At 42.6% G+C, this 12268-nt stretch overlaps 2 protein-coding genes across 3 annotated transcripts in view; one reads left to right on the top strand and one right to left on the bottom strand.

The window, feature by feature from the left end:
- CEBPZ (CCAAT enhancer binding protein zeta) overlaps positions 1-1627 on the bottom strand; it is a 26322-nt gene extending 24695 nt beyond the window's left edge. The window contains exons 1-2 of one of the 2 annotated variants that reach the window (XM_073338349.2): positions 1239-1627; positions 450-650 (exon numbers count right to left, since the gene is read on the bottom strand). In XM_073338349.2, coding sequence (XP_073194450.1) covers positions 450-650; positions 1239-1286 — 249 coding nt within the window. In that variant the 5' untranslated portion in view covers positions 1287-1627. The remainder of the gene's footprint in view (positions 1-449; positions 651-1238) is intronic. The other variant, XM_073338348.2, reaches the window with a different exon arrangement.
- On the top strand, positions 662-12268 carry NDUFAF7 (NADH:ubiquinone oxidoreductase complex assembly factor 7). The gene is made up of 10 exons (XM_073338350.2): positions 662-950; positions 1345-1508; positions 2938-3018; positions 3748-3858; positions 5204-5417; positions 5995-6053; positions 6688-6801; positions 8979-9122; positions 9537-9710; positions 10950-12268. Exons 1-10 carry the CDS (start codon positions 869-871, stop codon positions 11163-11165), a joined length of 1359 nt encoding a protein of 452 aa, XP_073194451.1. The 5' UTR covers positions 662-868; the 3' UTR covers positions 11166-12268.

Here is a 12268-nt window from a genome sequence, read left to right as displayed (position 1 = left end):
CGGAAAACCACCCATCGTGGCTGCGGTTTTCCTCCACGGGCCAGTCTGGGGATTCAGGGAGTAGCATAGCGATCCCACAGGACAAGCGCGCGCCAGGGGACCACGGGCTGGGCTGCCACGCGGCTAAGGGAAGAGCGGCTCTGGCTGGGCACCGCTACGGCCCCATAGCGGCTTATAAACAAACCGCTTCTCTTCCCCCCCCCCGCCCCGCCCCGCCCCCGGATCGGTGCGTCGGGGAGCGTCACCGTCCTGCGAGCTCCATGCCGGCTACGCCCCCTCCAGGCCGCGTCACCCCTCGCGCCGCCCGGCCACCCTCCGCGCGGGGGCACAGGCCCGCGCGCGCCCCCCTCTCCGGCGGGGGGGGGGGAGGTCTGCGCACTCTCAGGGCCCCACGTGCTCACGCGCGTGCCAGCAGCGCGCTGCCATCCCTCCCCGAAGCCTTTTCTCACCTTGGTGCCCCCCAGGCGCAGCACCTCCTGCAGCGTGAACCCGGCTTCGGCGCCATCCTCCTCGTCAGTCTCCTCCAGCTCCCTCAAACCCACCACCGCTGACGCCGCCATCACTGCTCTGCCGGCGGCTGCCACCCCGCGCATGTGCTCCATCGACTTCCGGACAGAGCCCTTGGGGAGGTGGCAGGTCCGGCAAGATAGCTAGAGAGTAAAAGAGATTCCAGGGTCTGAGAAGGGAGAAAGGGGCGCCCGCGCCCAAGTCAGGGAAACCCTCACAGCTGCAAGCATCGCTTGTGCTCTGGCCCGGCCTAGGGATCAGGCCCCTGCCTGTATTCGGGGCGGAGAGAGCATACACAGCAGCCAGGAACTGGCAGCGTCAGGTCAAAGGTGGAAGGTCAAGGGGCGCGGACGTTGCAAACATGACCCGGCTGCCTGTAGGGCGCTCTCTGCTCGCGGTTGCCCTCGGTGTCTCCTGGCAACACCGACTTCTCCGTCACCATGGTAACAGCCGGGCCTAGCGCTGCGGCCGCGTCTCGACGGCGCTCTGAACCCCACCATCCCCCGCTGCTTCTCCGCGCCCGCGCCCCTGGGGGGCGTTGGGGGAAAAAGAGCCCGCTTCCCGAGCTCAGCAGGGCCCCCGCGCTCTGAGCGGCCCGGACACCGCGGGGGCCGTGTCTGCACCGCTGCCTCCCTGGGCGTCTGGCCCGGGCCAAGGCTTTAGCCCCACCTGAGCCCAGCGAGGCGAGCCGCGCCGCGCCCCTCCTTGCCGCTGGCCGGGGTCCCCCTTACCCGACTGGCAAAGTCAGCTGCAGGCGCTAAGTCAGCTAGTCCCACCATGACAGTCCTTCCCGTAGTGAGGGTGTCTGTGTGTTTTCTTCCCCTAACGCTTCTCCAGTGGTCCCGGCTGCGTGGAGACGCCAGTGCTTCGGTGCCGGAAGCAAAGCAGAAGACAGCAGTCCGGTTACTCCGCTGCTGAAGCACCTCATGTTCAAAATAAAGTCAACTGGCCCTATTACAGTCGCTGAATATATGCGGGAAGTCCTAACGAATCCTGTGAGGGTACGTGCGCAGCATGGCGCTTCTGAATGCAGTTCGGGTGAACCAGATGGCAGCATCCCAACACATTGCTAGGATAACCCTTACCATCTGATAAACTCCCCTCTTTCAAAGCATGTTTTTGGTTCTTTTAATAGACAAGCTAGACCAGCTCCTAATACAGTTTGTAACCAAGCTGGTGACTTGTTAATGTTTGGCTTTGCACACGTATCGCATTGTTTGTGCCCACATATCACGTTGTTAATTAGTAACCGACATGGCTAACAGTGGCACACAGTCGCCTTCCTGTAACTGGTTTGGGGAAGCATTAGTTGGGGTGGAGATGGGAAGCGGAAGGGTGGTTTGCAATGTAGACCCCTAAATGTGCCTGTGTAATCTGGTTGTCTGGTCCTCCTCCCAACTCTCTGGGCTCCAGAAGGTGCTGCCAGTGTCACTTGGTGTGCATGCCTTCCTTTAGAGGAATAATAGGATAATATCTGCTGGAATTCCACCACAGCCCTTGGGGAAACTGCACCACAAAACTTAAAGTTTCACCCATTTGGGTCTCCTACAGAAATATTCATGAGTGTCAGATGTTAGGAAAACTACAAAAAAATTCCCTCCTTGGAAAACGCTGTGATCATTCAGTTGGGGGAGGCAGGTGAGAGATGGGAGGAGGGTTTGTTAGTGAGATATTCCTCAGTCCGGGCAAAATTTTCCTTTGTAATATGAGATGCACACCTCTCACTTGCATTGCTCTGCCATCCGCAGCTGCATTATCTCTGGAAGAAGCACCTGCAATCAGGTTTCTCCTGACTAGCCTCTTAGCTATTTAATATCTTAGTGGATGTGTCTCTGTTCTAGTTAGCTTGGCACCATCTCCTCCTCCACCTTGTTAATTTTAATTATTATGGCAATGCTCAATTCTGTTGTGATGTGAAAAATGACTTATTTTAGTTGGTTGTAAAGTCTGCAAAAGAATTAATTCTGAGTGCTGTACCAATCAGACTCTCTCAAATGGAACTCACAGCTTTGTAATTTTAACCCATGCTAATCAAATGATCGTAGAAAGTTAAGCTGTCATACAGAACACTGTCAGTTTCAGATTTCTAGGGACTCATAAAAAGGGGAAATAAGCTCAGTAATAAAAATCAATGTTTTAATTGTTTTAACATTTACTAATTTTCTTCTACAAACCCAAGTTCATTTCTTATTTTTTCCTTGATGTAAAATCTGTTGTTGCATCAGTCAAACCCTCACCATTTTCCATAGGAGGAGTTTTTTTGGGGTATTTTGGATTTGTTTCATTTTTTTCAGGATTAAAAGGACTACATTTGTTCAGTAGACTGGAAAGTGATTTAATTTTGAAAGTTCAGGGGAATATGAAGGCTTACGTATCAGTAATCGGAAAATAAATGTGATATTATTCATTTCTCTCTTTACTTTACTTTAGGGTTACTATATGCACCATGACATGCTGGGAGAGAAAGGGGATTTTGTTACTTCACCTGAAATAAGTCAAATCTTTGGGGAGGTAATATATAAAATTAATTTTTAAAATGTTTCTTTCATCCTTAAAACATACTGTTACAAATACAATTTATGAACATGTGGTCATATACGTTACCAGTGCTGATAACATTTGCTGAGAAGCAAAACTAAACACACATCTGAAAAGTGACTTTGTTTAAAGAAAAAAGCATTTGGGGCCTTCACATGTATTGTGTATAAATTATTTTCATACCAGATTTGTTTGGTTCATAAGTAAAAAACTGTTGTAACTTCCAGGCTTGAACTCAGAACACAACTTGACTTTTAGATCCCATGCTTTCTGACTGATGCATCATTACCGGTAATAAAGAACATACAGGCCAAATTCTGCTTTCAGTTGCACTTATGAAAAGGCATTGTATCAGTGATGGTTGCCTATGTGTAACTAAATTGGTATCCACGAGTGACTTGCATTTGATAGTTAACAATTCTTTTGATGCACAAGCCAGAAAAGAATCCAGGTCAATCTCCCAGAGCTGTTTTAGTTCTTCAGGGCTGACGGTAATCAGATCTTCTCCCTCTAGAGGTTCAGGGATCGTTTTGGCTGCTTAGTAAAAGAATGATGTTTTTACATAGCCACTGTTCAGCACAGACCTATGCTGTAAGACTGGTAAAATAATGTAAATGTTCTGGTTTCTGTAAGTGAAATGCAGATGTATGTATCACTAATGCTATAAATTCTAGTAAGTTTTGTGTATTTTCTTCTCAACAGTTAATAGGAATATGGTATGTTAGTGAATGGATGGCCACTGGCAAACCTAAAACTCTCCAATTGGTGGAACTAGGCCCAGGTAGGGGCACTCTTACAGATGATATTTTGCGGGTACGTAAAAAAAATATAATATTCTCTGTATGTCTGAGTTTACTAGTTTGGAGTTCTCTTTGGCTCACACAGCTAACATATTGAAACCTGAAATTCAAAATGAAATTCCATAATACATGTTAAAACTTCCTTATCTCCTGAATGCATTTTGGTTACTAGACTGCAACATAGGATTTTACCTAAGCATATCTCTCTGTATTCCTGTTATTTTAGTGAGGAAACTGGGGGGGCTCAGAAGTGAGATGAGAACACTGGATACTAGAAGCACAATTGTGCAGATCCATCACTAATCCATTGTAATACACAACTACATTGAGGAAAAGGGTAAGACTATCCCATTAGAATACACTTATAGAAAAGAGTTACTCAGGGTCATAAGCAGTTTATATGGATGTTGCTGATTGTAATTAAGAGGCCCTAATGTGAGCTACAGAAACATGACAGTATTACAGGCTTGAACCTCAGAGGTGCTCAGCATCCTGAACTCTCGTTTACTCCAGTGGGAATGGCGGAGGCTCATCATTTCTTGGAATATCAGACCTCTTCAGATGCAATGCCTGTTTCTCAATTATTCACTAATAAGTACTAATTAAATTACCAACCAAAAGGAATGTTACTGGAATTCAGTACTCCAGGGGAAATAGTGGCAGCTCCCCCTCCTTCATTCACAAAAAAAGGCAAATGTAATAACGACTGTGGAGTGTATAATATACATTGTTCTCATGTGTCCTACTTTGGAAAAATCAGAGATTGCTGGTGAACCATTGTACTCCAAAAGCAAAATTTGCTGTAGGTGTCAGAGAAGTTGCTTCTTTATGCCAGACTCCTGTTACTCTCAGTACACTTTCATTCATTCCCACTTCTTCTTGAGGTTGTGGGTCTGCATTTCCATCCTCGAGTTTAGCAGTTCTCAAACTGTGGGTCAGGACCCCATTTTAATGGGGTCGCCAAGGCTAGCTTAGACTTCCTGGGGCCAAAGCCAAAACTCGAGCCCCGCTACCCAGGGCCAAAGCTCGAGGGCTTCAACTCTGGGCGGTGGGGCTCAGATTACAGTCCCCCTGCCTGTTGTTGCTGATGACTAGTGACCTGAACCAATGGTAATAGTCACATAAATGAGGGTGACAAGATGAGGCCTTAGATGAGCTGAGTACCCTCCTCCCCAGAGACCAAGGATGAAATTCTGGTCCCATTGAAGTCAGTGAGTCCAGGATTTAACTCCCGATATGCTCCCTTCACATTTTTCAGTCTCCAACAATACAAGCAGTTAAAATCAACTCGTATCCTAAGTTTACAGTATTGCAGCACACAACTGCCTCTAACAGAATTCCTCTTTCTCTATTTACAGGTCTTTAACCAGCTGGGCTCTTTACTCAATAAATGTGACATTTCTATTCATCTGGTAGAGGTGAGCCCCAAACTAAGTGAGATCCAAGCATTGACACTGACAGGAGGGAAGATACAATCAGAGCTTGATGTTACATCCCCTGTCTACATGAAAGGCATTAGCAAGGCTGGAATTCCAATCTTCTGGTACCGAGAGCTGCAAGATGTACCACAAGGTAGTTATGATTTTACTGTAATGATGGCTTTATTCACTCATTTGTAACCTTTTTATAACTGAGAACTTCTCTGCAGTGTGGTTGTGGATAGAAAAGTAATTCTGTATGAAATAACCCCTACTTCTTTTGTGAGCCTGAATAAGATTTGGGCCCAGATTTTAAGTGGCCACTGATTGACGTCCTCCATGTCTGGGTGTCCATCTTGACACACTTTGTGCCTGTTCTTCAGATGTGGTGAATGCATGCAGGCCCCATTGGCTTCATCTGCACTTTGTGGGTGCCTAGCACTTCTGAAAATCAGGCTCAAACCGGCAACCCAAAAACGGAGGTATCCAAAGATAGTGGCCACTTTTGAAAATTTGTTCCTTAATGAATCTCTGCCTTAGTTAAATGAAATGGGTTATAATAATAATTGCATCTTTCATAGTGATGTTGACTAGCTTAATTCATTACTGTTTATAAAGTACATTTTGATTCCCAAGTGGAAAGTGGTGTTAGAAGTACCAAGTACGATTGTTAATGACTTTTTATGTTGAAACACTGATGACCATTTTATACTTTTTTTTTTTTTAAACAGGTACTAGCTTTTATTTAGCACATGAATTTTTTGATGCCTTGCCAATACATAAATTTCAGGTACATCTAGAAGCCCATTGTGTGTGACTTTCTGTTTAAGGGATGTGTGGTATGTGGAAGAATAAAACTCATTACCAAGCGAGACTGGGGCTTGTTTACTAACCTCACCACTTACAGAAATATATATTAAATTGTAACTGAATTTGGAAGACCTACTGTTGTACTTTAACTGAAAAAAAAGTTAGGATTGAAAAGATACTATGTTGTATGTATGTTTTATTGAAAAAATAAAAAAAGACTTCTAAGGTTTTAGGAGAAATTTAAATATTTCCAGATTCTTATGGGAATAGTTTGCTTATTTAACTTGAATAAAATTCTGGAGATGGCTGTTCATATTAATTTGGCAATGAAGTGCCAACTCTTAAACTTACTCCTCAGTGGATGTACTTAAGCCTGCATTTAGTGACCTTCAGAGCATTCTACCAGACCAATTTACCAGGCTTTCCCTAAAGACAGTTGGCTGGGGATTCTGGGTAGATATTGGTCCAATATACATTTGATATTGTTATAAAAATGTAAAAGCATCTCTGTGTTTTGATAAATCTTTAGTTAAATCTAATAGATACATAGGCTAATGAGTTCTGATGGACTACAGTATGGAACATCAAATAAATATTTTTGGTTTATTAAATAGAGAACAGAACAAGGATGGCGCGAAGTGTTGATTGATATAAATCCCAAAGCTCCTGACCAACTGTGTTTTGTTCTGGCACCATCTGCTACCCCTGCTACAGAATACTTCATACAGGTAAGATTATGTGTACTTGAATGACCTCAAATTAGCTGTGCCCTACTCTTTCAAGCATCTGGTTATTACTGGCTCTTCAGTTATTTCTGAGATTCCCAGAACATCTTCATTTGAGGATCTACTACTTCATACTATATCATCAGGTGAGTTTGTTAGCCTCATAAGTCACTGCACAGTTTTAAGTTTTATTGTTTCAGGAAAAATGTTGAGCTTTGTTCCTCATGAGTAATAAGCAGGAGCATTTAATAGTTACAAAACCTTACTGTCAACTTACCTCTCCTTTTCCATATGTAATGCTGGCTTGCAAAAGACTGTTTGCTCTCGTGAACATTCAAGCTAGTACGTCTTTGTGAAGTTAGTAGTAACTCTAATGCATTATGTTGTTTGGTTTGCATTACAATAGCTCTTGGCCCCCTTTTTGAAGTGCTGTATGTACACCTACTAAAAGACAATTCCTGCCCTAGAGAGCTTATGCTCTAAGGTCCTGATCCTGAAATGTCTTGCTTAACCTTATGCACTCTGAGTGGGGTTGAATGGGACTACGCATAGGGCATAAAGTTAAACACATGCACCATTCTTGTGGAGCTGGTGCCTAAATAGACAAAGTATCAGTTTACAGATGGGGAACTGAGGCAAAGGGACACAAAATGCTAAACAGGAAATCTTTGGCAGAGCTGGCACTTGAAACCAGACTTCCTGAGGCCCAGGCTAGCATGTTACCCCCAAAACCATCCCTCCCTGTCACTGGCTCTGATTCAGCAAAGCTCTTGAGCATATTGTTGGTACCTGTCCGTACATATTAATCCTGTAAATCCTTCTTCTTTGAATATTAATTTCATTTACATGTTAACTATTCTCTCAGTCTTCACAGTCTGTGTGTGTATTTGGATAGTAAATCTAGAGTGTTTGGTCCATAATCTGAGTGACCTATATTGAATAATTTCGTATGATTGAGCACTAGACTGTAATCCATCCTGGCACCTCCAAGTCTGTGGGAAAATAGATGTCGAGGAAAGAGAGCCCCTCAAATTACCAAAAGCATCTACAGAATATAAGCAGGACTGCTTGATTGATCAGGAGCAACTGTTACTGTACATGCTTTCTGAAATGATGAAATGGGGGTCAATTAAAAGATGTTTTTGGCAATGGCTGGTTGTCCCAGCTGCTAGAAATAATAACCAGATAAGAATTCCTTTTTTGCTTATCAATCATGTAACACAGATACAATAAAGGAAATTCTGTAAGTAATGACATAATGAAAACCTTAAAACATATGGCAAAATCAATCATGGGAAAGTATTTTTCCATACAGAAAAGGGGTTTGTGTCTCATCCTATGAACAACAGAGGGCTTGAAAAATAGGTTGGAGAATGCAAAACTACTGGCATCTCACCAGTTTTAGAAGGGAGAGAGAGGCAGAAGCCAGCTCTTTACTTTACGCCCAGGGTGATAATGTATCTCTTTCTGTATTATGTACTGCATAGTGTTGTAGTAATCTGATTAATAATCTTTGATTAAATTCCATTTGATCCTGTTATTTGACAGTCTTGAATCATTAAATTCAGATGTGCAATAGCATGCTTGACTGTTCTGCTGACATGGGCCTGGATATGCCCATTACAATATTTAAATGACTATAACTGCATTTTTCTAAACCAGTTTCAGCTTTTAAAAACAAAGCTACGTTTTCTGAGTGAAGCAAAATTTCAAACTTAAAACTACTTACAAAAATATTTTTGGGTTAAGACCATAAGGGGAGACATTTCATCTGAGGAGGTCCTTTTATCACCGAGAGGTAGCTGAAGTAGTATTTTCAACCTCCAATTATAATGGCATAGTAATGACAACCTGATGCTAGTATTCATTTTCATTAGAGAATTTTCCTCATACCACTCTGGGGCGGGTAGGGGGGAAAGTTGAGTTGTACAATGGGTTTTTTCCACTACTTCTCCCTCACCCCAATACATTTCTCATATAAATTATTAACTGAATGAATTACCACCTCAAGAAACTGCTAGGGTAACCTAGAACAGCTGAATATGGGGTATGCTCCATGTACAATAAAACAATCTGAAAACAGGTACAAGACAAACTAGCTGATTTGGAGCAAAAAATATTTTCTTTTAGTTACTTTGTGTGTGCTGATTTACGCATTTAATCCTTACATCCTGCATTAGGGTAAAGAAGCAAGAGATCACGTGGAAGTATGTCCTGATGCTGGCATCCTCATTCAGAGACTTGCGTGTCGTATTCAAGAGGATGGGGGAGCTGCACTGATTGCTGATTATGGTCACAATGGAAATAAGACTGACACTTTCAGGGTAAGTTGGATAGTTAAAATGGTCAATTATCTTTCACTCCTTACTGCGTCAGCAGATCAATGACTATAGAAAGTAGCCAAAGTTCTGAAAGAGATTTGGCCAAGGAAAACCCATGATGAAAAGCTATTAACCTCCTTACTATGCCGCAGTCACTGAAACTACTTTTGGGTGAAGGACTGTTTACATAAGTAGAAGTTGCAGAATTGGGCTCTAAATAAATATGGGGAGCTTTGTCAAAAGGGAAGGGATGAGTGAGGTGGGCCTTTGATTCTATCTGTGAGTTTTTGTTTCTGTAATTGGAGAAAGTAAACTTGAAAAACACAATTTGCCTGTCACGTCTTATTCCTTGGCCTAAAGGCAGACTGCCGCCTAGGTGTGCACTGGCTTAAGTTACCTTGTAATTTAATTTTTCAGAGTTTCCGCAGTCACAAACTTCATGATGTATTAATAGCTCCAGGTACAGCAGACCTGACAGCAGATGTTGACTTCAGCTATCTCCAAACCATGACACAGGGAAGAGTAGCCACCTTGGGACCTCTAAAGCAACAGGAATTCTTAAAGAATATGGGTATTGATGTCCGGCTGCAGGTAGGGTCCAGTGATTGCACGTAGACACTCTGACTAATGCACATACACCTCATAAGGGCAGAGAGAGCACACTTATAAAGTTTGTGGACAATACCAAGCTGGGAGGGGTTGCAAGTGCCTTGGCGTATAGGATTATAATTCAAAATGATCTGGACAAACTGGAAAAACTGTCTGAAGTAAATAGGATGAAATTCACTAAGGACAAATGCAAAGTACTCCACTTCAGAAGGAACGATCAGTTGCACACATACAAAATGGGAAATGACTGTCTAGGAAGGAGTACTGCAGAAAGGGATCTGGGGGTCATAGTGGATCACAAGCTAAGAGTCATTGTAACACTATTGCAAAAAAAGCAAACATTCTGGGATGTATGAGCAGGAGTATTGTAAGCAAAACATGAGAAGTAATTCTTCCGCTCTACTCTGTGCTGATTCGGCCTCAACTGGAGGATTGTGTCCAGCTCTAGGTACCACATTTCAGGAAAGATGGACAAATTGGAGAGTCTAAAGAAGAGCAACAAAAATGATTAAAAGTCTAGAAAACATGACATCTGAGGGAAGAAAAATTTGAGTTTGTTTAGTCTGGAGAAGAAGACAGAGGGGACATACCTTTTCAAGTACATAAAAGGTGGTTACAAGGAGGAGGGAGAAAAATTGTTGTTCTTAACCTCTGAGGATAGGACAAGAATCAATGGACTTAAATTGCAATGAGGGCCATTTAGGTTGGACATTAGGAAAAACGTCTTAACTGCCAAAGTGGTTAAGCACTGGAATAAATTGCCTAGGGAGGTTGTGGAATCTCCATCATTGGGGATTTTTAAGAGCAGGTTGGACAAACCCCTGTCTGGGATGGTCTAGATAATACTTAGTCCTGCCTTGACTGCAGGGGACTGGACTAGATGACATATCGAGGTCCCTTCCAGTTCTATGATTCTGTGCTGCTGCTACACTAAGCATTCATTAAAAGTAGGTTTTATGTAAAAACCCTCTTGTTTCTCTATACTGTCAGTTGGTTGCAGGTTTTATTAAAATTAAATGTTTGCAGATCATAATTAATGGCGTTTTTATATTTTAAAAGTAATTTTAGGTAACATTTCTATTCCCTTCAGTATAAGGCCCCATTTCGATCACCAGTTCTCCTGATCTTCCTTGTGTAGAACAGAATCTGTGTATAAGGCTTATTTTGTGGGAGAGGAGGAACAGGAGTAAAGGCATAATGAACATGAATTGTTTCTTTCAGGTGCTATTGCAGAATTCAAGTGACACAGCAATGCACAAACACTTGCTTCAAAGCTATGATATGTTAATGAATCCTAAGAAAATGGGGGATCGCTTTAATTTTTTTGCCCTGCTGCCTCATCAGAGACTTGCACGTTCTGATCAGAAAGTGAATCTACAACACACAAAATCTCTTTCAGCACCTGTTGCTGGATTTGGTGAACTTGTCTGGAAGTAAAGCTAAAGATTAGACACTTTGTATAATTGATGGGAGCCTGCCAGTAACTATTAAAGTCACAGTAAAGAAAATGAAGTCTGGGCATTTTCTAGTTTTACATAAATAAACTTTTCTTGTAATGGACCATCTGTCTGTATGCAACCAGGATTTATTTAACTGGGTTATGCACTGCCTTTGTGCTGATGTACAAGCAGAGGAAGTGTACCATTGTTTTGACCTGCTGCTTCCCCAGACAGCTTCTTTGTGCCTCCATCTTAGGTATGTACCTATGGTTTTCTTGGAACCTGAGGCAGCATTGATGGCCCAAAGATTTCTCCCCAGCTTAACTGCCAGCCTCCATTACACCACAAACAGGCTGCCCTGACAAATCTATATGATGCTTATCTGTTGTGGGTAACTGGGCTACTGTAATTGACTAGAATGACCTGTGTATGAGCTAATATCAAACTGAACAAATTTCAGTAGTTCCTATACAAGAAAGATACGCAATAAATGAGAGCAAACTCTTTGTTCCAGTGGAGTTTCTCTTTTAACACTGTGCTTGTGAATGACATACCTGTGAAATCAGGTTTTACTGTACTTATTTGTTGATGTACAGCCATGATCACCAACTGCAGGGGTACCCAACAGCCCACTAGAGCATTTCATAAGGCCTGGGGCCTGCTTCAACACAACACTAACAGCTAATGCTAATGTAAACTAAAATGATGTAAACATAATACTAATGATTCCTTGTTTTTAAATAGGTTGTTTCTATGTACAGTATTGTCTAAATACACATGAAACAAGCAGAACTTAAATATAAATCAACAGAGGTGACTTTAAAGCTTATTAAAATATGTAGAAGCTGTTTGGGCACCCCCCAGTTGTGTGTAGGTTTACATGACCTCCTGGACAACAAAGACAATTACTACAGTCCCAGGAGTCTCACTTCTCCTTTCCTGGGAGAAACCTGACACACTTGTGTGGTTGGAGTTTTCTCAGAGCAGATGGTCCACAGTGGAATGAAAATGTTGCCTTCTAAGGCACACATGTATATGCAGGTGGTGTCAACTTTAAGAAAGGGTTAGGTGAATAAAGCACTTTACCATAAATGGTTTCTA

Source organism: Lepidochelys kempii, chromosome 3 (assembly GCF_965140285.1).
Source record: "Lepidochelys kempii isolate rLepKem1 chromosome 3, rLepKem1.hap1, whole genome shotgun sequence".
NCBI lineage: Eukaryota > Metazoa > Chordata > Testudines > Cheloniidae > Lepidochelys > Lepidochelys kempii.
Note: the sequence above shows the minus strand (reverse complement) of the source record. Positions and strands in the feature narration are given on the sequence as shown.

Coding starts and splice junctions, on each gene's coding strand:
- NDUFAF7 (XM_073338350.2), top strand. CDS start 869: ATGACCCGGCTGCCTGTAGGGCGCTCTCTGCTCGCGGTTGCCCTCGGT. Junction 951..1,344: donor CCGACTTCTCCGTCACCATG/GTAACAGCCGGG, acceptor ACGCTTCTCCAG/TGGTCCCGGCTGCGTGGAGA. Junction 5,418..5,994: donor GCTGCAAGATGTACCACAAG/GTAGTTATGATT, acceptor TTTTTTAAACAG/GTACTAGCTTTTATTTAGCA.